General features: G+C 44.8%; 1 protein-coding gene across 1 annotated transcript in view; it reads left to right on the top strand.

Annotated features, from left to right (window-relative positions):
• The window catches only part of TSEN15 (tRNA splicing endonuclease subunit 15), a 265,143-nt gene that overhangs the window by 102,077 nt on the left and 137,074 nt on the right, over positions 1–25,992 (top strand). Inside the window, exon 3 of the mRNA XM_069641071.1 lies at positions 9,340–9,475. Coding sequence (XP_069497172.1) covers positions 9,340–9,475 — 136 coding nt within the window. The remainder of the gene's footprint in view (positions 1–9,339; positions 9,476–25,992) is intronic.

The raw sequence follows: 25,992 nt of genomic DNA, 5'->3' as shown, positions 1-25,992 counted from the left end.
TCCTCACCTTCGTCCCTGGTATAATACTGTGTCTCACCTCGGATATTCCCCTGAGCGTAACCCCAGGCTCCCCTACCCAGGTGATCCTCCCTCGCTCGTCCACCCCCCGGGTTGGGACCTGAGAGCACCAGCCCATCCCTGGCCACCTGAATCGGGGATTCTCCAGGTATACTTGGGAGAATACCCTCAGGTTTCTTATAGCACTGGATGTATGGAATCATCATTTTTATGGATTGTGTACATTTCTATGATTGTCTTAATCACATTATGATCCAAGTGCTCAGGTAACCCCTGCCCTGTCTGCCAAACTGGTCTCGGCCCCTGGTTGTCCGTGGTTGGCCCGTGTGCATTTGATCAGCCTCCCTTCCCCAGTTAAGCCATAGCCTCTGCGCAGCCATCTTGTCCTGTTTCAGCCATGCTTGTCCCCTTCCTCACCTTTAGTAGGAATCCCAGAGCCCCCGCTCTGAGAACCAGTGTGTTTGGGAATGTCCATCACACTTGCTTCGTGTCCAAACAGCTGCAGCCGTCTGGAGATCCCTGGGGCACTGGTCTTTGATCCTGTGGCTGCGGCACCCATCAAAAAAGTTAGATGGTGAACCATGGGTAAATTTGACTGTGGGTTGGGGCTAGGGTTAGATTAAGGGTTGGGTCGGGTTAGGGGGGTGTGCGTGTGGGTTGAGGGGGCTGAGAGGGGGCAATTCCTGCCCCTTTCCCCCAATATACAATAAACTTTAAAACCTTACATGGAGCTGGCCAGTTCCGAAATTTCAGCTCTGGACAGCTCCATGTAACGTTTTAAAGTTACAAAAAATGCATCGAAATGCTATTTTTTACATTTTAAAGTTCATATCCATCTAAACTTGTCAATTTATAAATTGGATGGACTGGTTTCGATGGAAATGCACTTTTATATGTAAAAGATAGCATTTCGATGCAATGGCATTCGATGCATTTCCATCGATGGAAAGACACTAAACTGTGTGGGGCGAGTAGGTGGTTTAGCCACTATTTAGCTCGGTATTCTGGCAGAGCAGTAGCCATTTCATCACACAGTTACTGATAAATTCATACTAACAGTGATTTCTACTCAAATGTAGCATTGATCCCACTAAGGTGTCAGAAATCTGTGTCCTACAATGAACAGGCAGGCCGTACACTCCACAGAGGACAGCACTGGTCAATGGACCGGCACTTGCCAGGTCCGAGATCCGGCATCAGATGTCTGGCCAGATCTCGAACCTGGCCTGTCTAACCCCTTACAATGCTTTACAGAGCCCCCATCTTTGCTGAGGGATGCCGAGGGCTCGGTCATCTAATCTGCTCTGTCCTCCTTTCCTCAGCCATCATTCCCGCGTTTGCAGGTTCTTGCTCAGCCATTGCACTGAAAGCGACACCACGGAAATCAATGGGCCATGACTATCACTGGGTGAGGCACTCACTGTTAAAAGCAGGCTTTTTACATGCTGGCCACCTTGTTTCCCAAATGTGCATCGTACACTTCACAGAAGGAAAAAAAGTAATTTCCAAACTCAAAAATGCTGCTTAAACTTGCATTCACTAGTTTTCTTTGAAATGTGCCTCTTTTTTTGTCAGGCTACCACACAAATACCCTGTAATTTTTTTGCCCCGTCCTTTTGTGTTTTATCACAGGTTATATTTGTAAAGATGTTATACGCTTGTCAAACTGCTTAATCCCAATAAATGCATTGATTGTGCTGACCGCAGTTATTAGGGAATTAAACACTGGGATCACAGGTGACATCTTGATTTTCACTACAGGGGCAGAAATACCTGCACCTCTGCCCTGAATATAAGCAAGCGATCAGCCGAACCCATCCCCTGGCCAAGCATTTTCTATCACTTTTAAAAAAAATTTTTTTACAAGGAATTGCAAAAAGTCATACGATTAACAACCATTTTTTTTTATAAATAACATCTCAGCAATGGTCTCTCGACCAGCTGAGCTACCCTGGTAGCCTCCTACTGTTGAGAGTGTCTATGGATCACGTAATGCACCAACATTTATTTTTAAATATCACTATTTTGGGTGCTCCAAGTGGAAGTGATTTACAGCGTGGAGTTTAGAAAGAATCAGCATGAAAGAAATTGTACAATTTTAAACTATTATTTTGGAGGTGGGCGAGTCTGGCGTGGGCCGGGCTCCAACGGGACAGCCTCCTTTTGGGCCCGTACCCCCGGATGCCACAGGCCCCACCATGGCTACCCAGTGCAAAAACAAAAAACAACAAATGGCATTTCTTTCCCTTTTGCTTGCGCCCATATATAAAGAAAAAAAAATGCGACCCTGTAGGCGGCACCAATGGCAAGAGGGAAAATTGTAAAGAAATGCCCATATATGGAAAAAAAATAAACGCAGCCCTGATGGTGGCTTGCCAGGGCCACGTTGAATTTCTTTCCTTTTTCTGGGGGAGCTAGAGATTTCATGGGCTCGCCTCGTAGTGGGCTCCTAGAGCCAGGCCGGACCCCCTAGACTCGGCCCTACCAATGAAATCCCTGGCTCCCCAGGTCTAGAAAATTTCATTAGAGCAGAGTTCAACTGCCAGCACCACCCCCTTGGAACTCCACCCCCTCATCCAAACCCCACCCAACCTCGGTCCTTGTGGGATTCCCCCTTTCAATTATTTCCATTTCCACCACCGACGGAGAAGAAAAAACATGGAATCCAAGGAAAACAGTGATGTATCTTTGTTCTGTCTTCGTAACTAGATGTTACACATTGCAGCCATATACTTCCATGCCGCCCGCACTTCTTAGCTGCTGGTTCTTGGCGATTGCATGCTCGTTTATGCGGGCGGTCGCGTCAACACATGCAGACTGAGTTGCTTGCGGGTGCAGGATGGCACTGGTGGCGGATCCCAGGAGGGACCTGCAGGGCGCAGGATGATTTCGGGGTCAGGGCTGCGCCGTGCCTCCGTCACGGCATGTTCATCTTGGGCTCGCTCACAGGACCACATTTTGGGCTGTGGAGCCTGAATAATTAGGAAACCGCTGACACAGGAGAAGCGACGCGTTACAGATAAGACTGGCGTTTCTTCTACTCAGTGAGTCTTCACGCTCCCATGAACTAGGTTCTCTCCCTGCCTCTTCATGGTCTTCTGGTTCCGCTTTGCTCCTAGCAGTGCCTTGTTATCCCTTCCTGTATTTTGCATCCCGTCTGCTTTTTCAGTCAGCCCTTATTAGTTCTCTCCCCCCCCCTTTACTTCTCTGCTCTGCCTCTGATTCCTTCCTTTATCTTCCCTCTCTTCTTTCCTTGAAACCTGCCACAGGGTGGCTCCTCTGACTGATTGCAGTCCAGCTGTGCGCCCCGGCCAAGTGGGACCCCTGTGGACATGCTGCCTTCACACTTCAAACCCACGGAGCATCTTAGCCCGTGGTGTGGGGGAACCGGTCCTCTGACCTTGTCCAGGTTTACATCCGCCTGGACTGGAAGGGGGCTTGGTCTCCTGCCTGCAATTACCTCGATTCATCCTCGAAACGGAGCCGGTGTCCCCAAGAAGAAAGGGGAAGGAGACCTCACAACCAGGAACTGGTAAGCAATGCCCAAGCGACCAAGCCCTTGAGTTTAGCAAAGCGCTTTACACACAGAGTTGGTGCCAGAGGAACGTAGAGGTCTGGAGGGGGAGTATTTCGTGAGGTAAAGTTGAAGATTGTGAGGTCCCTGGGCCCAGGCAGCCTTGTGGACGATGCAGAGGGATTTGAATTTAATCCATGCAGCAACCGGGAGCCAGTGAAGACTTTTTAGGGCAGGAGCTATGCGTTCCCTGGTTTTAAGGCCAAGGATAAGTCTTGCTGCCCTATTCTGGATTGGCTGGAGAGGGTGCAGAGTGAAAGAAGGTAGATTCAGAAGGAGGCTATTGCAATAGTTCAGCCTAGAGTGCACCAGGACTCTGGTAACATTGAGCCTTCCGGGAAGTGAGAAAAGGGAGAATTCCTGCGAGAAGGAGTAGCTGAAAAGTGAGACTTCTTAGCAATGTCCTGAGTGTGAGAGAGGAAGGAGAGCGAGGAGTCAAAGATGACACCAAGGTTTCTGGCTTCAGAAAAATGAGCCGGGGCAGAGTCCATGGAGGATGGCTGGAGCGAAGGGAAGATTGAGGGTGTCGGGATCTCGATGGGAAGGATCTCAGTTTTACAGGCTTTGCGGTGGAGATCGTTGGCAGTGCACCAGGACTGGATGGCAGATGGGCATTGAGGTATGATGGATGATGGAAGGTGCAAGGGAGTCAGCAGGAAGTTTGAGAAAGAGTTGTGTGTTGTCTTCATAACACTGGAAGTTTGGGAGGAGGGTGAAGGAGGAGATGAGACATGCCAGCAGAGCAAGGTAGATGTTAAAGAGCCAAGAGGAGAGGATATAACCTTGGCCGAAACCCCAGGTGGAGAAGGAAGTAGGAAAAGGAGCACTGGATGACTTGGGACTAGCGGTCAGTTAGGAAGGATGTCATCCAGTCCAGTGCCCGATCCGAGATTCCAAGGGTATCGTGGATTCTTTGTATGAGGATGGAATGGTTGACCGTGTCAAATGCAGTGGAGAGATCGAATAGGGTGAGGACAGCTGGGGAGTTGGAGTGCAGAGATGCAAGCAGTTCTTCACGGGTGTTCAGAAGAGCAGTTTCCGTGCCTCTGGATTCTCAGAATCCAGATTGATGATCGTGGAGACCACCAAAAAGTTTGGTGTGCGAGTTGAGTTGGGGCAGGGCCAGCTTCTCCAGCAGTTTTCCCCAAGAAGGGAGTGATGGAAATAGAGTGGTAGTTGGCAGGACAGGTAGGGTCTGCTGAAGGTTTTTTCAGGACGGGCGCACAAGGGAGTGCCTGAGGGGTGAGGGGAAAGATCCAGTGGCAAAAGAGTGATTGCAGAAATAGGCCAATGAGGGGGCAAGAGAGCCAACGTTGTCCTTGATGGTTCTGGATGAGCAAGAGGAAACCTGTTTGGAAGAGACCTTTATGGAGCGGACAACTCTGGTATCTTCTTCAGGTGTGATGGGGGAGTAGGAGGAGCGGGTCAAAGGTGGAGGGAGAGGGGACAAAGGAGGCAAGGTGGTGTGGCAAGAGTTGGGAGGGTGAATGACAAGGGAGTTCAGGATGCCCTGAGTTTTGGTGGCAAAGTGAGTGGCCAGTGAGTTGTAGAGGGCCTGAGAGGGAGACTGGGAGGAGGAGATTGCAGAAGGGTTGGCTAGTTCCCTGCAAATCTTAAAGTTCAGCTGTGTTGTTGGAGGCACCAGAGACCCGTGCCTGTATGTGGGTTCTTTTCTTGGCACGGATGGAGAGTCTGTATTACCTTTGGAGCAGACGGCAAGCCAGTTATTCAGAGGATGAGCCTGAGGTTTACTACTTCCGTTCCGCCGCTCTGCACTTTTGTTTCAGGGCTGCAAGATCGGAGTCATACCAGGTGTTGCGCTTAGAGACAGGTTTCAGGAGGATTCTCATGACTGGGGCAAGGGTGTTGAGAGTATTGTCATGATTCCTACCCCTCATGTCCCCAGCCCTCCAAGACATCCGGCTGGAGCCAGGCCATGATCACCTACATGGCCCTCAAGGGCCTCTCCATGCCTTCAAAGACCCACTTGGAGTCAGACTTGGCGTTTGTGGCACCAGACTCACTCACTCCCATAGGATAACATTGGGGAATTGGACTTGTAGTGCATTGATGGGGACAAGATGGATGCCCCCACATAGTTCGGTTCCCAGAACTGCATGTGCAGTCTAGTCTTTTGGGTGTGGTTCAGTCCAGAGACACCTGGGATACCCAGAGACTATTTAAGCCACGCCCAGGCTGAGAAACATGCTTTGCTTTTTCTGCACCTGCAGCGTGACACACACCATGTTCGGATCGGTCTCCAGTAGGCCTGCATCTTTCTTCTGCGCTCAGCTCCTGCAAGAACACCGTTAGGAACAGCCTTATCTTGCGGCGCTTCTGCCCATCATTCATCGCTCCTTCTGTTCTGCGGGCATCTTCGGCTGCTTCCTAAGAAAAAGGGAAAAGAACAGAAAGAAGGCATTAGTAAGCATTCAGCAAATCTTCGCTTATTTTTAAAGACTTTACGAGCTTCAAACGCCTACCTGAATCCAGGCGCTCTGGGGGAACTCTGTCTCCGGAACTTCTCATCCATCTGCAAGAAGGAAAAGACACTCCAGGTTACTGTGGAAACATCTATAGGCACTGCATACCGCACTTAATCACCGCACTTACTCACCGCATTTCTTCTTCATAACCGGCGTCCACGCTGAAACCGTTGCGGCACCTAAAAGACATAGAAAAAGAACTCAGTTCAATACGAAAGGGTCACATCGCGCATCGCGCTCTCACTCAACTTCAGCGCTACTCATCTTAGCAGCACGTCACCATCCCCGGACGCCGGCCATCATCTAAGGAAGGAAAGGAACGAAGTTAGAGAACTGTTCAAAAGACCCCTTATACTTACCTGTCGGACTCTTGCCAATGAAGTAACTAGGCAGCAACGAGCCCGCATCAATCAACGGGCCCCTGTGCTGAAAGCAGGATGGAGAGCACACTTTCCAAGAAAACAAGGTGCGCTGTGGATCAAAGGGAAGGGTTGGACCCCGGGGAAGAAGGGGTTCAAGCACACGGACACAATAGGGAGTTTAACTCTACCAATCCTGTGTTTCAGGCCCAGTCTCCAGTCGAGTAGACTCCAGGGAAGGGTTCGAGGTCGTAAGAGGTCAGAACAGGCTGAGTGACGTCCCCGTGGATACCAGGTGAGCGTTACAAGTATTGGTGATGGCTAGGTGGAGGTTGCTGAGAGCAGAATCAGTGGTAGAATCAGAGGTAGGGGCGAAGGCAGCAGCTGACACTCGTTTCATCGGACGGTTGGCAGAGCTTTAGGGGCACGGTCAGAGGGCCCCAGGGGCCTAAGGGGGAGAGAATGGTCTGACCAGGATAGAGGGGTGACCAGTGGGGACGAGAGAGAGAGGGAGGTCAGAGTGGATGAGTGTGAGTGTGACCACCTGAGTGGGTTGGACCAGAGGGGAGAATGGAGAGTGATAGAGCAGTGCAGAGGTCAATGAAGAGAGTGGAAGCAATGACGGGGGGAGTCCAATTTGGATTTTGAAGTCACCCAGGAGGAGGACATTGGAGGAGAATGAGCATAAGTAAAAACAGAAATCTGCCCATTCAGAGAAGAACAGGGTGGTAGAGCCTGCAGGCCGGTAAATGGTGGCAATGGTCCGGGTAGAGGAGGGGAGAGATGACCAACTTGCACACCAAGCTCTCAAAGGAACAGTAGGGCTGGTTGGGTTAGATGGAAGAAGGAACCCACTCAGGGAAGATTAAGGCAACCCCACCGCCATTACTGTGGGGTTGGGGCTTGGATATGATCTGGAAGCCATCGGGGGGGGGGGGTGGGTCAAAAGCAGTGAGTGAGCTGGCATTGAACCATGTCTCGGTAAGAGCGAGAATTTCAAGGTTGATGCATTCAAGAAGAAGGGAGATGTCGGCAGAGTGTTTGTTGGCTCAGTGGGCGTTAACAGTTGCCAAGTGGAGGTCGTCTCTGCCTTTGAAGGTTATATGAGGTGGGGTACAGGGGCATGGTACACCAGTCAGAGGAATGAGTGACTGAGAGAGTAGTAGTGGGAGATGCAGAAGGAAGGAAGTTAATGAGAGATGGCAGGATCCGGTCAACGAGAAGGTTGGGTTGAGGACCAGGATGGTGCCTGTGAGGTAGACATTAACAAAGCAGCATGAAGATGAGAAGCCGGCCAAGAGGACTTCCCACTTCGTTCCTCCATTAATGGGAGAGGATATAGGAGAGAGAGTAGAGATGAGATGGGGTGTCCATAGATCGGGAGCGGGGACAGAGAAGAGGAGATCAGTGAAGACCTCTTTGGAAGAAGTGCTGACCTAGGTGTCTGCAATGGGAAGTCCAAGGTTTGCATGTCTTTCTTGTGGGTTTTTTTTCCGGACTTTGTGTGGGGGGGGGATAAGTGATCGTGTAGCAGTTAGAGAAGATGGGTGAGATGGTGAGAGCCATGGGGTGTCGGAGGATACTAAAGGAATGAGAAAAGTGGCTGCATAGTTTAGCTAAACACACCAGGTGGCCTACTAGTTGCAAAAGCACAAATTAATCCAAAAAGGTGCACAAGTGCAAAGGCCCACACACACACCTAGATTTGACTTCCAAAAATAGTGGTACAATGCAGTGAGAGGAGTGGTAGGTTAGATGCGGGAAGGAAGGCAGATAACATAGGCAAGTGAAAGGTTCGGACAGTTAGTTGAGGAGACAGTGGGAGAGTTCAGCCATCACTCACTTGTGGATCTTAGGGGAGAGTAGAGGTTCATGGGTCCACGTGAATGTAGTGGCAGCATATATCTGGAGGCCGATTCATAGTTTGAGGAGGAGGGTACAAGCGGGAGAGGGACCTCCAGACCCTCCTCGGTCTGGACAGGCACAGACGGGCCTTCATTGTGGGCCTTGAGTAGGGGTCGGTGTTCGCCTGCTGGCTAAGGAGATTGGCTGATTTGCAGAACATCTGGCCAATCACTGCGGGGCAGGTGAAGCAGGTGAGGCACTTCGTGAGTGTAAAAAGCAGCGGCCATGCTTTGATTAGAGGCCAGGCACAGACAAAGCAAGGCCAGCAAGATCAAACCGATGCAATATTACACAAGTGCTCAAAGATTGAACAAGGCTGCGAGGCCTCCACACATGAAGATTCCGACCACCTTTCTTGCTTTTTTGTTTTGTTATTTCACCCCCCAGTTGCAACATCCGAATGAAAAGCTTGTCGGTAATTCATTCAGAAAAGTGGAAATGAAGTGCTTAAGCCCGCAATGCTTGTAGGGCTTACCTTGCACTGTGGACGTTGCAGCAGTAGCTGTTACCCCCCAGATGACGGGGAGGAATGTATGACTCTGTTAGCTGGGACTGATGGTGATTGTAGTCCAAAAACCTCTGGAGAGCCAAAGGTTGGAGACCGCTGCACCTATTGGGTTCATTATCAATTGATTTACTTTATTATCCAGCTAATCCTACTGGGCTATGTGACTGGCTAAGAAGTTTGCACCTTCCCATTGTTTTCAAAGGATGCACACCTCTTTGATAAATGTTGGTGCCCTGCTGCTCCTGAGCTTGGTTTGATCATGTAGCATATTTCCAGTATGGGCACAAGGGGATATGTTCTTCCAGGATGTTGTCCCAATGGATTTAACATATACAGTCGTAGTTATGCCTATTGCCATACACTTATGAACACACTGGATGGGAAGAGCCCAAATGCTGTATTTTCTTTACTTAACAGTTTATAAACAATGAATTCTAAGTCTTGACAAGCATGGCAACACACTGATGTTTATCCCCCTAACCTCCACAGCAAGAAACTGGCACGAGGTGAGGTACAAGGTGCTAAGGGACCTCCAACAAATCTGTCTGTATGCACGAGAAAAGGAAGGGCAGAGCTGCCAGGTGGTGGTTCCAACATCAGTCAACAATTCATACAGCCATGAGAGGTAAGCAGACAAATATTACATATACACCAGCTTTTAATGGTTTCCGTTTGTTTTTGAGGGTATCTGACTCCAGCCTCACCCTGGGGCAGCCGAAAGTACTCCTATTTTTGGACGCTGCTCAGTAGTTTTGATGCCTATTGATTTAGATTTTATTGCATTGGCCATTTATAAAACACTTCTCATAAACATAATTTTACATTGGATTCGCTAAGTTTGGTATGTCCCCTATATAATGTATGCTAAGCTATGCTTGCTGTTGAGGCTCAGAGAAATGCCTGGTGATGTTAGGAGAGGCCAAACATTGCATCTGTCTTTGGTTGGACTGGCAACTGTTTTGGGTCCAAGTAATCTTAGTTTTTGCAGCTTGGGGAATGTTATCATGCCTTTTGTACCATCTATTGGATTGGGACAATTTCCTCCACCCCCTTCATTGGGGTGAAAATGTTAACTTTCAAGCTTTCAAGGGACTGTCTAAGCAAAAGCAGTCACTCCCGTTTTCGCCTCCCCCCCCGCAAGAATGCTAGTTCTTCACATGCAAACAATGCAAGTCTTTCTCACCAAGAGTGAGAAATAATTTGCTAATGGTAAGTGCACATTTTGTGACCTGCCCATGGGCAGAGTGGCTGGGATTCACCCCTCCCCTCCACTCACCTCCACCATGGCACTGTCCACAAGGAAAATAAGTTATATTAGCATTATAGTAATCATGTAATTGTATAAATAGTACTGCTTGAGCAATGGGATAACTAGTAAACAACTTAATGTTACACATCTTATCAGAGTTGGTAGTATTTAAGTTGTTCTTGTTCATATTTGCATGTCTCATCTATAGAATGCACTGTTCACTCATTGTATGGATTTTTCTTATTGATTACCATCTTCATAGCTGTGAACTCACCTCAGCTCATCAGGGCCACCTCATTTCAGTCGTAACTTTAGCCGGCAGCTCTTCTTGCAGGCCAATATCTATCTTGAAAAGTACAGTACGACAAGTTTCACCATGGAAACTTCCATTGAAGAAACGGCCATGCTCAAAAGAGGCGCCCCCTGTGATGCGTGTCTAGTGTGCAGCTAAAAATATCCAGCCCTTAATCCTTGTGTTTCTGAAGTCCACCAGACAAGGGTAGAGGTTCAAGGTTGACCCAAAGCTTATACTACATGCTGTGCTTATTTTGGGAAACAAATGAATTTTAGAGCTCAGTTTTGTCATTACAATATGAATCACTGAGTTTAGGTGGATGTTTTAGATGTGTCTCTCTTAATGGCCGTAGGGGTTAATTGGGATACTCCTGTGTTAATGGGGATACTCCACTTGCTCCATGTGGCTATTGAGTTGAGAGCTCTTGCCAGCAACTCTTCTTTACTGACCCCAGAAGCTACTCTTAGCCCCTCATTCAAGAAGATGGTTTCTGTGTGGATTGGAAATATTAAGGGGCAGTGTATCCTGGTAGTGTTACGGCAGAGTGGACTACTCCGGCAACCAAGAGTCTAGAAAGACTGCTTATTTCTCAGGAAAGCGTTCCAGGACAGTGGTGAACCTTGCCACATAGGTGGCAGTTGTAGTGTGTAGATTAGGAATCTGAAATGCAAAACGTTTGGTATATTTAACTTAGGGAGGAAAGGAACATTTATTTTGCGAACGAGATGAGTGAATCCTGCCAAAGAGTTAAGGGAGTCAGATACATGGTTGAAAGTTAGATTTGTGATCGATGTTTGTGCAATCCTAGCGGGTAACTGGGAAGTAAGTAAAATTAAGTGTCGGAAGGTTGCGTTAAGACTTGCAAAGTTTGAAGAAGTTGGTGAGAGAGACCCAACGGAATTCTTCATGTGGCATGCCTTATGAGTTTTACTCAACATGTCTACTACAACTAAAACAGTGTTGTGCCTGTTTTCTGTGGTAAGTCTGACACAAATTCCAAGAGCAAAAAGTGTAGTGGTATTGGTGAAGGGAGATGGGGCCCCAGGGGTTTACCTCGTGTGTTGTGTTTAGCACAAGTGTCACAGGAAGCCACATAATCCTTTGCCACCCGCCATACATTATTCCACCTAATATAACGTTGATAGTCTAGGGTTCTCGGAAATCCGTAAAGGCCCTCTAATCAGGATTTGTGTACCCAATTTAGTGCTATTGTGGAAAGCTACCATGCATGGTCATATGAAAGTAGCCCATACTTTAAGCTATAAGTTAACCCACCGAGGCTGCCCTTGCCACTGGAACCTCTCGACTCCTTGTGGTAAAGCTTCCTGCAGCTGCTGGATTATGTCCTTACTGATGACCCTAACTGTGTAATGATGTTATGCTCGGATGAATATGGATTTTGTCCGTTTGTTGGCTTCCTTTAAAACACATCTGCCTTACTATCATTATGCCATGGATGAAAGGTTATGGCAAAGCAAAGTTTCTGAGCAGGCAGGGCTTTATCCGTCTTAAGGAGCTGTAAATGCCTGTGTTCTGATTTTTTTTTTTAACCATGTGATGAGGTCATAAGAGATGATGTTGCGAACCTGAAAGGCTGCCACAACTCCCCTGCCATAATTATGCAATTTAATTCAGCTATTGGGAGAGTACAAAGGCATAAGGTGCTTCTTTCAAGGAGGATATCCGTGTCAGGGATCATCCCTGAAAGAAGCACTCCTAAAGGTAGGTTGGATGCAATCGCTTCAACAACAAAAGTTGAATTCCATCTGGATTCAACCAATTGGGAGCAGAGGTGATTTGTTGTTCTAGAGGTTGATGGGCATTTTCTGCTGCTTTAAATCAAGGATGCAATATGCAAATCCATACCAAAAGAAACACTTATAAACTTTGACATGGAATAAGCTTGCCAGTTCATCCAACCTCCGAATACTGCGACCCCCATAACTTTCATGAATGTCCCACTATTACCATTTGGGCATCTCTGGGGAATGTGAACAGGGGCTCGCCATAGGGGGTGATGCCCCAGTGGAAATGAACAGGGGAACAATAGGGCATAACTGGCCTGATCGGAAAGATGATGAACACTGCAAGCTCTTGTGTGTATGGAGATCCCAACTGTACTCCAAGTCTAGGGATAAAACCAGGGGACAATTGAGAAAAAGCCCTAACCAGGGATAGACTTTAAATGATGGTCCAGGGCGTTTAGTGCATCCCCCATCCTCAAACTCCCCTTTCCTGGGTTGACCTGATACCCTTCCTCATACAACAGAAGCCCCTAGTAGTGTTAGTGACTCCTTTAATAATCACTGGGGTAGGTCCAGTCCAGTGTAAGCCCCAAATTACACACTGTTAACATTAACAAATGGTTTGAATTAAGGCATATTTCATGGACCCCACTCTTGCGTAGAGTGGCTCACAAACCTGGAGAGCCAAGGACCACAAAACATCACGCAACTCAAGAAGATTGCTGCATGTTCACTGGTCACTGCTCACAAACAGAAACGTGAGCCTCTATTGTGCATCCCCACCAGTGGAACAGGACATAGTAACTTCAAGATGACGGTCGACCTTAATGAATGCTGAAGGGTCGGAATGCAGACCCACGTTAGTTAATGATTGTGAAAGAGATGAAGCTGGGTGATCTTTAGTCACAGTATTGCACAGCAATCCGGGGGTCGGGCCAGAGTCCAGGCCCAAGCTGAAAGTCACTGAACAGTTGGGCAGTCGTCAGGTTAACCCACTTCTACATGTACAGGAGGAAAGTATTTGTGGATAGTATGGATGCCAGGAGTTGGAAGCATTCTGGGCGGGACGAGGAAGAGGTTGAGGAGCTGTGGAGGAAAGGAGATGGAGGAGCTGCAAAGAGGAGATGGGGGCAAGGAGAGTTAAGAGAAGGAGAACTACTCCAGAAGGAGAAGAGGCAAAGGCACAAAGACTTGAGCAGGGGAAATGAGGGTTGAAATTATGGGAGGAGGAAGGGAGAATATCACAAGAAGGAGAGTGGTAGATGGAAGAAGAGTTGTGATAAAGAGGCAGTGGAAACGTCATTGACAGCTGGAAGTGAGGAGAAGTGAGAAAATGGACTAAGGAGAAAAGAGATGGTGGAGGAACGATGGTAGGTGACAATGGAGGAAAAAGAAGAGGCGGAGCGGTCTTATCTAATGGCTTTGGTAATTATGGGGAGGAATGGGAGGGGAGATGAACAGAGACAATGAGAGGAAAGACAAACACAGAGAAGAAGAGTGAGGAGGAGGAAGGAATAGCAGGGAGGAGAGAGTTGTCCTGAAACTAGACTCTTACAGAGACTTCGGAGTTGGTGGCAGAGGTTGGGGTAAGACAGTCTCTGGCAACCCAAGAAAGGTCATACCATGGCAACTCCGTTGCCCCAAACAATCCGAGACTGGATACATTGGGGCTAACTGAAGATCCTGTCCCAAAGACATAAGGCCCAGTGGAGGTAGTATCAAAGTATCTCGGATGAGAAGTAGACGAGCAACATCTTGACATCTCAGCTAAGGCAGAAATGCTGAGCACTTAAAACCACAGCAACTCAGGGTGATTCTTGGATGCCTACTAGGAATGCAGAGTCTATTGTGGAAATGCTTGTCTTAACTAACAAACGGCTGACACTCTGTATTCACTAAGGAAGCGAAGGACAGACTGAGGACCACAGTCCTGAAACAATGTTTAACTTGCTGGTTTTGGTCCCTTTATGCCAGCCATCCCTTACCCCTTAGGTGTTCTGTTATAATAAATATCCTTGGTACTTGATATCTGGCTTTCAGATGTCTAATCCCTCGGCCAGAACCTAAAGTAAATGTTTGAAGCCTAAAAACCTCTGAACCTGTTTAATGCTATTGGGGATCGCTGCCTGGTAACTACATCAATTTAGCAAGGATTCATCTGCAGTCCTTCTGGAGTGATTATTCTAATAAATAAATGGTGCTGTCAGAATCTGGTTTATTCTGGATGAATGTACAAACATGCTCCACAATGTGCAAGAAACGAGGACATTGGTGATTATTAGTAACAAAATACCCACAAAGTTCAAAGAACCTCAATGAAAATACTACAAGGTTGCAGGCACTTTGCTTGAGCCAAATGCCATTACCATGTACTCAAAGGGCCCAAACTCAGTTTGGAGCATGGTGTTCCACTCATCACCTTTGCACATTGGACACAGGTGATGGGGTCTCCAGTCCTCAGAGATATTGGGCCTCAAGCATGGCAGTGCAGTAAAAAACTGCAGTAATGTGGTGGTAATTCCATCATCGCACCGCCATACATCGGGTTTGGTAATGAGGTGGAGGATTTTCCTCCAGCAAGAATCTGGATGTAAATCTGGCAATTTATCATCAAAACATTAGCAAAATTGGTGTAATTTGCATGTAGTCTGTGGACTCCAAAAATGGGGACATAACACCGCCTACCATCACTTGTAATCCGGTAAATCCACAGGACCAAGTGGCAGTAACGGTAATTCCATTTGCCAGTATTTCAGCAGATTTGCCACTGAAATGCCGCTAAATTTGTAATATTATAATAGTATTAATAGTATTACTGGTATCAAATCCAGTGGAAGCCAACAGTCACTCATTTTAATGCAAAACAGTCAATGCAGAGCCTTGGGTCGCCTTCTTATTTTAAAGACAAAAAATAATGGAGAGGAGACTAGGGACAAAGAATGGCAAATTAAGCCTTTGCTCAGATCGTTATCTTGAGCAGTCTTTCAGATTATGGCGCATTCAGTGAGCATATATTCGATGATGGATATCCTGGCACCAGATTCTAGGTGAATGCAGCAATAAAACGCCTATGCTGTTGAACAATGATGGCTTTTCGTTCACTGAAAGTTTATGCAGAATCCTGAATTTGAAAAACACTGAAGTTACTTGTTTCAACTGAAACTGTTTCCAGAACTGGGCAAGTTATCAAGCTACCTTCTGTCCCCCTTAAAACATATTTGTGTTTCTTCTAGAAGTCTGAACTGATAGTTATGGTCTTGTTGACCCAGTCCATATTGGCATTGTTCTGAGAGCCATGGAAAACCTACGATAATCCCATTTTATCGGCTCACATGCAAGTGCCTCCTGATGACCTGCAAGGACATTTAAGAGGTATAATTTGATGTGCTGGTGGACCAGAGTTAAACTTTGTACCATCAACTAGCTGAATTAAGTCACTGTGTTTTTACCATCAAAGCAATGTGTAAGCTTCGAGCTAAAGACCAACTATGGATATGATTGTTAGCTGCAGAGCCTGTCTTAATGACACATTCTGCAAATACCTCTCTCACACATAAAGGATACGACCATGACAAATGCGATGTGGTTACTTGAAGAATATTAGCAACAGCTGAGGTGTTCAGTACTGGAAGCTTGGCTTGATTTGGATTGCTTTTGAAGTTTGAGTGCTTGAGTTTCCCTGCCACCTCTCTGGAATTTTTGTATCCACCACCCCCAAAAACGACATCATTCTAGTCTTTTTATTTTTTGTCTCTCAACGAGAGGGCTTAAATAAGATGCATCTGCTGAGGTAGAGGCAGTCTAGGCGTTCTAGTAGTGTGCCAAGTCTTGTTGAAGTGCTCCATGACTCTGTTCTCTTGCCTATCGTACATTAAGGCTATCCCCAACTCTGGGTGGGACGGGGGGGGGGGGGGAATACAAAATAAAAAACAAGTGTACCACCAGGAATAATTTGTAAATCAATATGAATCAATTCAAAAATGTTTTTTTTTTTTTTTTAATTTGTTGGGGTGTGGTGCTAAATTGCAACTGTTGAGCTAAGATAGCATCAGTGATGTCAACTTGATCACCCTGAGGTCCCTCCAAAAATTGTGGTGGGCACTACACAGAAAAACGCTGAGCATACTGAAATACAACTCATTAAACATTCCAACATTAGTAAAAAATGATTTTTAATTTAAAAAAAATCCTGCACACATCATGATAGAAACGAGAACTAAAGTTTTGACAAACTGAACCATTTTACACAAAAAACTATTATGGTCACATAAAAGCATTGGGTGGCAAAATGAACCACCAGGTCCCACATTGCTTCCCTAACTGTCTAACTAACAGAGGCTAACTATATCTTCGCTATAGGGGGCCTTTTAAACCAGGGTCTAAGGATGTCTTGGGGTGAACCAGTATACCTGTAGGGCCTTGCATACACATAAGTGGCTGAATTAATAGGCCAAACGTTTCGGTGTGTTGCACAGAATATTCTGCCTTCTTTAGGACCAAACAAATACATCCTGGAAAAACAGATCACTGTGTAAAATTCCAAACATGCATACATTCAAAAATAATTACCACCTCCACCAGAGTAAGGTTACTTCAAAAGAAATAGTAAAAATAACAAAGCATCCAGTGCCACCACACCAGTGAACTCTCCAAGAAGTAACTATATCAACAAAGAGCATGAAAACCTTTCCCTGTGTAGCCAGCATTACCATGAGCACAGTCAAGAGAGTGGTATTCCAGCGTACCCGATGATTATATTGTAAAGGCAGCTTGTTTTAATGAGCCTTAAATGAAAAGTTAATTGCACAATAGCTCCTATATTGGGCACGAAGCAGACTGCCTTGCACCTAGAAAGAATTAGATGAAAGCAATCAAATCGTTGTGAAAGAGAAAGGTGCGTAGGACTGAAAACTTGATTGATGCAAAGAGTGCAAGTGCTACCTTGTCTGAAACCATATGGGCTTCATGGAACATCTCGAGCCCAAATTCAAAAGCAAATTCATCGCAGCTGACTGCATAGGAAGAACAGAACAAGAGATGAACGAGGGATCCAGTAAGAATTCTCAGTTTGGCATCAAACGTCCGTCTAAGTATGCACTATGAGCTATATACCTAATGGCTTGTCTTACCTAACGTACAAAGGACGTGGAGCAGCAAGAGTTGCTGTCACCAGAACATTGGCTCGGACACCACGCTGAATAAGGAGCCAACATGCGCTCCTTAACCTTTGAAGGTTGTTAGTTAAAGAGTACTGCTCATGCCAATTTGCATTTGTGATGAAGGACCAGTCACTGCATAAAGGCAAAAGGCAAACTGTCTGTCCACCATCTTTCTTCCCATGTTCTTTTAGTGCTGATCCAATTGCAATACTAACACAATTCATCATTTACAATTGCTGGGACGATCCACCACTTGTGCCAACAGATGCATTGTCCTTAAACCCTCGATAAAATAATGATGCTCTTTTCTTCATGCCAAATAGTTTTCCAATGTAAAAATGAGACTGTCATAAGTTCTTCTTACCCGGTTGTCATTCTAATAAAACATTGTCAACAGATTGTATAAACGACCATCTATTGAAAGCTCATTTGCGTTCCTCTGTAAAGGTCGGATAGTAATAGAGCAGGGGATTCCCCTGATCCACCTGGGGGATGGACGATGCTGCAGCATCTTCACACTGATAGGACAACATGAATGCCACTCATGATTGAAATGCATGGAAAATGGATGGCTGACGCAAAAACTTTTACCCGCACTGAGTTGAGAATGTGTTACATTTTAGAGGATCCCCACTGTATCGTCAGGAGCTGCTTACAGGATGTCCAGTGGTGGGATACTACTAACGTCTGTGGCTGGATACTACACAGGGAATAGTAGTCTGTAGGACAGGAATATCGGAAAAGGGCGTTAACTGGACCTTTACCCTATCTATTCTTTGATCCATTTCAGCCATATTGTGTCTTAAATTTTTTTTTTCAAGTCTGGGTTCTACAAGTTGCCTGTGTATTGCATGGAGCCTTTTGTTTAAATCGCCCAATAGAGGTTTTAGTGAGAGGTGTTTTTCGGAAATAAAGACACGAATTTGGACAGAACTTCAGTTTCAAATCTGAAAATATGGGTTATGCTTTTACTCAAGACTAGAGTATGCAGGCTAGACAACCAGGTTGGGACGAAGTAAGCTCAGAGACTGATTCATGACTTCAGTAACAGACCCCCCCCCCCCCATCCACCATCACCTTTCCCAGCGGAACCAGTCCAAACACCCGAAGTGGGATTTTTGGATGAGAGTTACACAAATAAAAATGACTATGAAAATGACGCTTTAGCAAATAGACAGAATAAGATAGCATTAAGATTTTGACACTGTTACTGGTTATGGACGTAAGGATAGTTCAGAGACTAGAGTGGAACAAGGTAAGGCAAGGTATACAATATTTCTGTAGCATCCTGTTAATACTCACAATCCACTGGGATTCAAGGTTTTGGCCCATCAAGATTCTGGTCAATGGATCAGTCTATCAGAGAAGGACAACATATCAGGCGCAGGACAGGATCAGCTAGGCCGGTCATCGGAACGGCATGGCATGATATGATATGATAGTTTATTTATATAGCGCCTATACACAATGTTTTTCAAAGCGCTTCAAGGAGGGAAGGGAACAAAGGAAAATACAGTTACATTCAGCAAAAGTCCTTGAAACAGTACAGAATGTAAAAATAACTATCATAATAGGCCTGTCGACATTTCTGATAGTGCAAGTGCATAGAACAAGTAAGGCAAGAGGCAATGGATAGGAGGAGAACAAAGCCCTTCTTGTTTCTGGATATTTCAGATCAGCGGGCCGGATAGTTTCAGGATGCTTCCCCACACCACAGCGCTCCACTGGGTTGTAAGGATTAGTTGAGGATTCATTGAGGATAGAGGCCTAGCTGAAAATGGTTCAGCTACTGCTTGGCCTGGTGATTGGCATCTGGATCTGGAAGGATGTTAAAGGCTGGATGTTAAATGCTGGATCAGAGTGCTTCGCTGGAATCAGAGAAGAGTGTGTGTATGTTTTGTCAGATGTCTCTATTTATCCTTTCAAATGACATCACAAAAATGGGTGTATGGGCCGGCTTAACTAAACTCACCCCTGTGAACTGGGACTAGATCAGAGCCTCATCTCCGCCTTGCATCTGAGTGATTGGATCAAGGAAAGATGATGTCAAATTTATGGTTTGGTTTTTACAATCCTTAGAAACCTCCCCTAGCCACTAGTATCAAAATCGAATTTTGTCCTAAATACATATTTACACATTTGTAACCTCTATGAAAATCACATACAAGGATCATATATATCTGTTCGTCAAAATCCCACAGCTGTGAGACCTTGTTTCACCTTTCTGCAGCATTTTGTCCATTTCTCCATGAAAACATTTTGCAAACTTTCTCCAAACATAAGTATGTGTGTTTACCATAGGAATGTGTGCAACGTTGAACAATTCTAGCATAAATACAGTTCCCATAAAACCACATATATATTGCCATTCCTGTTCAGAATATGCTACACAGTTACACCACGTTTTGAAATGTAGGGCCAAAAATTAGAGTAACAACTTTGCCCTTTTTATATTTTTCACCACTTCTGATAGCGAATTATAAGTCTCTAAAAAAAAAAATGTTCATTAGATGGTCCGCCTCTTGTCTGTCATTGGAGGCAAGGAGCAGCCCCCACCTTTGGGATTTCCTTCTGCAAGCCTAGTTTACAACCTTTTCACACGTCCATTTCCTGGCCTGGAGAATCTGCCATTGTTCAGTCCTTGGGAGCATACACAAGTATAACCTACCTCACAATTATCATATGTCAGTGAGCATCTGCTAAGAGGAAAGTACGAGGAAAGTACTGTTTGCTATCATCTTGGACTCGTGTTTACTCCTCTGAACTCCTTTGAAACTTGGATATTTGAAAAGCGAACCACGTACTGAGACATGAAGGCTCGGCGCCTGGAGGACGTCTTGAGCGGTTACACCGTGTTGTTCCTGACCTGGGCACTGAGGGAGCAGGTGACTTTGATTAATCACTTTTACGTGATAGTGACTGGGCGAGCTTTAGAGCTCGCAACTGGGCTGCCCTAAATATTAACGTGTGCCCATACTCTTGGTGTGCCCATTTCCCTCCGTATGTTGGAGGACATATAAATCAGTGTGGGTCGTTCATGTTAGCTCTTACTTTACAGCACGCTGAATCAAAAACAAAAACAAAAACAGAAAATAAAATATAAATTTTGTTTTTCTCCTGAAAGGTACTTCAGGATTGGAAGCTCCGCCTTGCTGGTAGGCGACGCCTCCTGCTGGGGCTACTTCATCCCGTCATCGCTGGAAGCATTTTGGTTCTTCATTTTTGGCCTTTGGTCCATTGTTCTACTGGGGCTTTGTTTGCTTTAGGTATATAAGTTAGGGAACAAAATCGGAACAGTGATATAGTTGTTTCTTGAGGCTAAAGGCGTCTTTCTACAACTGGTTCTTGAAATTGTGTTTGTTTGGGGAAGCCCAATTAGCAGGACATTTTATTTACTGTGTGATTTCTGACTTACTTTTGTTTTGGTGAAAAATCTTGTGGTTGAGTGTGTCTTAAATACTCCCACTATGGGCAAAGCGAAATTAGCGGTTCTCCGTAAAGACCATAGGACAGACTTTTTTACTGCAGTTAGTACTCGCAGGGCCAGCCTGGCACGTGCGGCGGTGCTTCTTCTTCCTGCCCCCTGTGTGGACGAAGAGGAACTGCTCCAACGTGCACAGGATTGTTCTGTTGAAATCAGAAACATAGATGGCAACATGGATCCATCCAAACCCATGTTTGGGGACGATGACAATGAAGTTGCTCAAGGTGAACTACATCAAGGGGATAAAGTTGGTGATTCGGATGTTCTTGATTTAGATACTCCAGCTATATTTATTCCAGATGACACTCTCTCTGACCCCATTTATGATATTCTTTCGGGGGGTGTAAATGAATTTCCACCAGGGGATGACGTATCAACGATGCTAGGCATCTTCAATCGTGCTATTCTGGTGGAACTTAGAAAACAAAATGACTTGTTGGCTACAATGGTAAAATCTATTGATAATATTCCGAAAGCTGTATCGGTTTCACTTATGCCTATTGCTACATGCATAGAGGTTCTGCCCAAAGGTTTATCAGATTTAATCGTGCCCATAGCCAAGGAGGCTATGGAAGCTTGGGTTGTGGAATTGAAGTCTGTATGCAATTTGGAAGGGTATGGAGTAGGGAGGGAGCAGGTTGCTGTACCTATTCCACCTAATGATGATAGAGCCAAAGAAAAAAAGGTGGCCCAAAGATTTTCGGAATTAGTGGACAATACTGGGAAGAGGGGACTCTCTGTGCCAAAGGAGATTAGGGCCACCAATCCACCAAAGGGAAACAGCATAACTGAGGGACCCTTAATTGACATCCCGCAATCCAGAGCCGCAAAAAAACAAGGCAAGAAAAACAATAATAAAGCAAAAAAAGCAGATCTAAAAAACAAAACCTCTAGAAAATTCGAGAGATCTTGACATGAAACACATGATGGATGAAGATGCTTTGGATGCAGTTGTCTATGTGACGTCCCAAAAAGATGCCGCAGAGACAAAGGCAGCTGAAAATGAGAAAACATCTGTTGATCATGCTACTCAGAGTGAATCTGAAGAAGGGGTGAATGGAATGTATGAAGCTATGAAAAAAAAAAAAAAAGGGTTTCTGGTGTGGATAACACGAACAGACTTGAAGATGGTTTGTGTGACATCTTCAAGATCTTTAAGAGCTCAATGAGCAACTCTGTAAAAGAGCCCGATCCCACAGGTATGAATGTCCCTATTACATCAGCCAGTAAGAATACTGGTATAGAACTGGCTAAAAATCAACCACTCAGTAAATGATTCTGGGACTTTAGCTAAGCCTCGGACAGGACCCATTGTACAATCCGTAAATACGGGTTTATGCTGTAAAAATTCTACAATTGATAATACCCTGCCTTTTATAAATCATACAGTAGTCGGAGTCCTGTAGAAAAATAGATGCAACAGATTTGCTGCTGGGATTTAAAGATGGAGTGCCTAATCTTAATCCCAATTCAATTGAGACTCAGATGAATGTGGAGGACATTCTTAGAAACGTGCAGGATTTAATGATTGAAAATAAAAGGCTGAAAGATAAGGTTAGTGTGATTGATCAAACTAACAAGAGTTGGTGTACAAAAGGTGTGGGAACGCCGAAGGCTGTGTTAACGGACGATGCGATCATACAAAATGAATATATCGATGTAAGCAAAAACTTGAAGGATAAAGAACAAGGTCAAATGGGCGAATTGCTGAGAAATGTGCAAGATATTTTGGAAGAAAACAAAATAAAGACAGTATGGGTAATTTTCAAAATAAAGATGTTGGATTAGTCGGTGAAGAAAGAAATGAACGCGACTACCGCGCCTATGTAAGGGGGGGAGGAGAGGTTGAGTAACGAAAAAGCATTGTATGATACTAAATATGCACAGGAGCTCAGACCTGCAGCTTTTGCAAATTTACCAGGTTTGAATTGATGCTCTTTATTTAAGGATGAGAGAAATCAACCATTAAATAGACCTTATATCTTATCTCTATTTGCGGTGATACTGGAACTGAAACTTCTAACCTCTGCAGATATCCACCTTGTGGATTTTATACACAAAGAAAGATTGGATTTTGTAAGATTGGTTATTCCATCTCCCTTGGTTCAATCGATGTTGTTGAAGGAGGCGGAAGCCCTCCAACGTATGGGTTTCAACCTCTTTCCTTTCAAAGATCAGACAAGTTTGGGGCAAGCCCCAGATAGAGGAGGGCTGATAGCACAGGATAATCATGAGAAGGCTGACTATCCTATTAATTACAAAGTGGAAGAGGTGTCAGAGAAACAGGACTGGAGATGGTTGGCCCTATCCTTACGTGACGCAATCAGTAATTTAAAAGAATTGGGTAAACCTGCTTAGCTAGACGACACAATTTGAAATTGATCTGCTGGAACTCCTGCAGCAATTTCAATCGTTTTAATAATGAGATACTTATGGAACATTTACACTCTTTTGATTTAATTTTGCTGCAGGAAACTTGGCTGACCACTCACGTGGGATGGGAAGGTTTTGTAGTGGAGGATCTATGTGCTACAAAAGGACCGAGGGGCAGACCAAAGGGTGGTATGCTTACGGCCTCAAAAGAGTCCTCAGGTCTGTTAAACAAAAGTACTTGGAAACATGGTCAATCCTTTCTCTTAACCACTTATTTGGTTGGCGAAGATGTTAATGTTTTTCCTCTGTTGGTGATCAATGTTTATTGGAACGCAAATGAATTATCTGACCAACAGCTGGAAATTGATCTAATTGACTTGGGTAAACAAGTAGATTTGTGGACTATAGCCAACAAATATGGCCAGATAATCATAGCGGGCAATTTAAACGCTGATTGTAGCGTGGATAGGCTGTTGGGAGAAGTACTGTATCTTAAGATGGCGAACTGCAGAAATGGCAGCCAGAAACTTAGAGGTTTCTTATGGTTAACTTTTTCTGAGTTGTGGGGGCTTAAGCTGATCGTAAATGATCATCACACATGGAATGCTAGTGGGTATCTGTCTACTATTGATTATATTTTCCTAACTGCTAAACTAAGCGCCTCTGTGTTCAATTTTGAAGTAAAGACTGTCTTGACAAGTGATCATTGTATGTTGATGGTTGAGTTTGAATCTATAATCATTTTGAGGGCTCAACAGAGCTATAATAAGGATCTTTTCCTTAACAACTCAAAGAATAGAATAAAATGGTCCTTTAACGCTAACAATAAATTCACCTCTACTATGATCGCCGAATATGATAACACCAAGTTGGAACAACCTCTGTCTATGTTTTCTGTAAAAGAATTTGATAACGCCATTAGATCTAAAATTAAGGGTTTCTTTGAACACAGACCTGTTAGACCATCCCAAATGACTTATCATAAGCACTCGATGGTTCCTGAAATCTACGAGAGAAAAAGAGAACTTAACAGGGAGCTCCGCAAACTGCGGAAGATAGGTATGTTAGACCCTGATACTAGTGGCGTAATTCAAAAATTAAAGCAATCATATAAAAACTGGTTGATCAGCCACCGATCCATCATTGCTCAATGGGATGGGGAACGGATGTTAGGGGCGATGCGAGGGGTTACATCCTCAAATTTCTGGCAACTAATTAACAATGTGGATTCGACTCAAGACCTCACACTGGTTAACCCTATTCCTGAAGCGACATGGGCTGGACATTTTGCGAAGGTGTACAAGAAAAATGACATATGCTACTCACCTCTGGGCGAGACCTCTGTTTGGACTTTGTCCTGCGAGGTCGAAGAAATAAAAAGCCTGATTATCAAATCTAAAAACACTGGGGCCCCGGGTTTAAGCAACCTCACTAACAAGGTATTTAAGGCCAATCCTCTTATATGGGGAAAAAATGTTATGTATTCTTTTCAGAGACGTGTGTGTATTTAAAACTATTCCGCAAACCTGGAGGGTCTCTGTAGTGATCCCAGTCTTTAAAAAGGGCTCTAGACTGTTGCCTTGTAATTACCGTCCTATAGCCATTGCGGACTCAGATTCCAAAATATTCGCCTCATTGGTTTTGATAGATGTTCAGAGATGGATTAATGATAACCACATTCTTACATTCTTAGCATGAATCAACTGGGCTTTAAAAAAAACTGTGGCACGGACTGTGGTGGTCTAGTATTGTGTTGCCTTCAAAGTAAAGCCTGGGTCAAGGGGAAGAGACCCACCTTTGTCGCATCAATGGACCTTAGTAAGGCTTTTGATTTAGTAGATAGGCCAACCTTGTGGTTTAAATTAAAATCCTTAAATATGCCTAACCATTTACTGGATATCATCATCGAGTTATATACTGACACCAGGTTAGTGGCTCAAATGAACTCTGCTGGGGACCTCTCCGCCCAGATGGAAACTTATAATGGTTTACGACAAGGCTGCATGCTTGCCCCTACGATCTTTAATCTTTGTTAGTGGAGCACATACCGCCTTTTCTAATGGGGGTTTGGTGTCACCTAAACTTAATGGGAGGGCCATCGCATGGTTGGCCTATGCAGATGATTTTTGCTTATGGACAACACAAAAGTGGGTCTTCAACGCCTAATTAAGATATTTGAATTGTTTATACGCAAACTATATCTAAAAATCAACCAAAACAATTATTATCCGAATAGGAGGTGCAAATAAGAAGCAGGAGTCTTTTTCGTGAGTATGTGAGGGCAAACACATCAAGCCCCAGAAAGCTTTGAAATATTTGGGATACTGTTTAACCGGTACAGAATCTGTTACTCTGTATAAAAACCAACTCTGGGTGAAAGCTGAAGTGGCATTAAGGCAGATGCGAATACTGGAAAGGAAGTTTGGAGGTTTCACGATGAAACCTATTAGGGAGTTTTATTTAAAGAAAGTCGTCCGAAGGATCACCTATGGGTTGGAAATCTTTCCAACAAACATTACTGACTTTCTGAAAACTTTAGAAGGAATAATACGGAGGGGCTATTATTCTTTCTACCCAACTGTATCCCGATAGAAGATTTGAGGTACGAACTGGGTTTGCAGTCTCTTCATTCGGTGGTTGCTATTAAGAGGCTCATGTTATGGAGAAAATGTAAGGTATTCGGGATCAGTAATTTCTATGCGGAAGCAGGTTTAGATTTTACGTATTTTACAAAATATCCATCAAGGATTTTAAGAAACTTGGATATGAGATTTAGATTGAATGTCATGCATACTCATTTTATACTTAACATAAGAAATCCCTTGGGGGGGGGATGG

Source organism: Ambystoma mexicanum, chromosome 1q (assembly GCF_040938575.1).
Source record: "Ambystoma mexicanum isolate Mex_15411 chromosome 1q, UKY_AmexF1_1, whole genome shotgun sequence".
Taxonomy (NCBI): domain Eukaryota; kingdom Metazoa; phylum Chordata; class Amphibia; order Caudata; family Ambystomatidae; genus Ambystoma; species Ambystoma mexicanum.
Note: the sequence above shows the minus strand (reverse complement) of the source record. Positions and strands in the feature narration are given on the sequence as shown.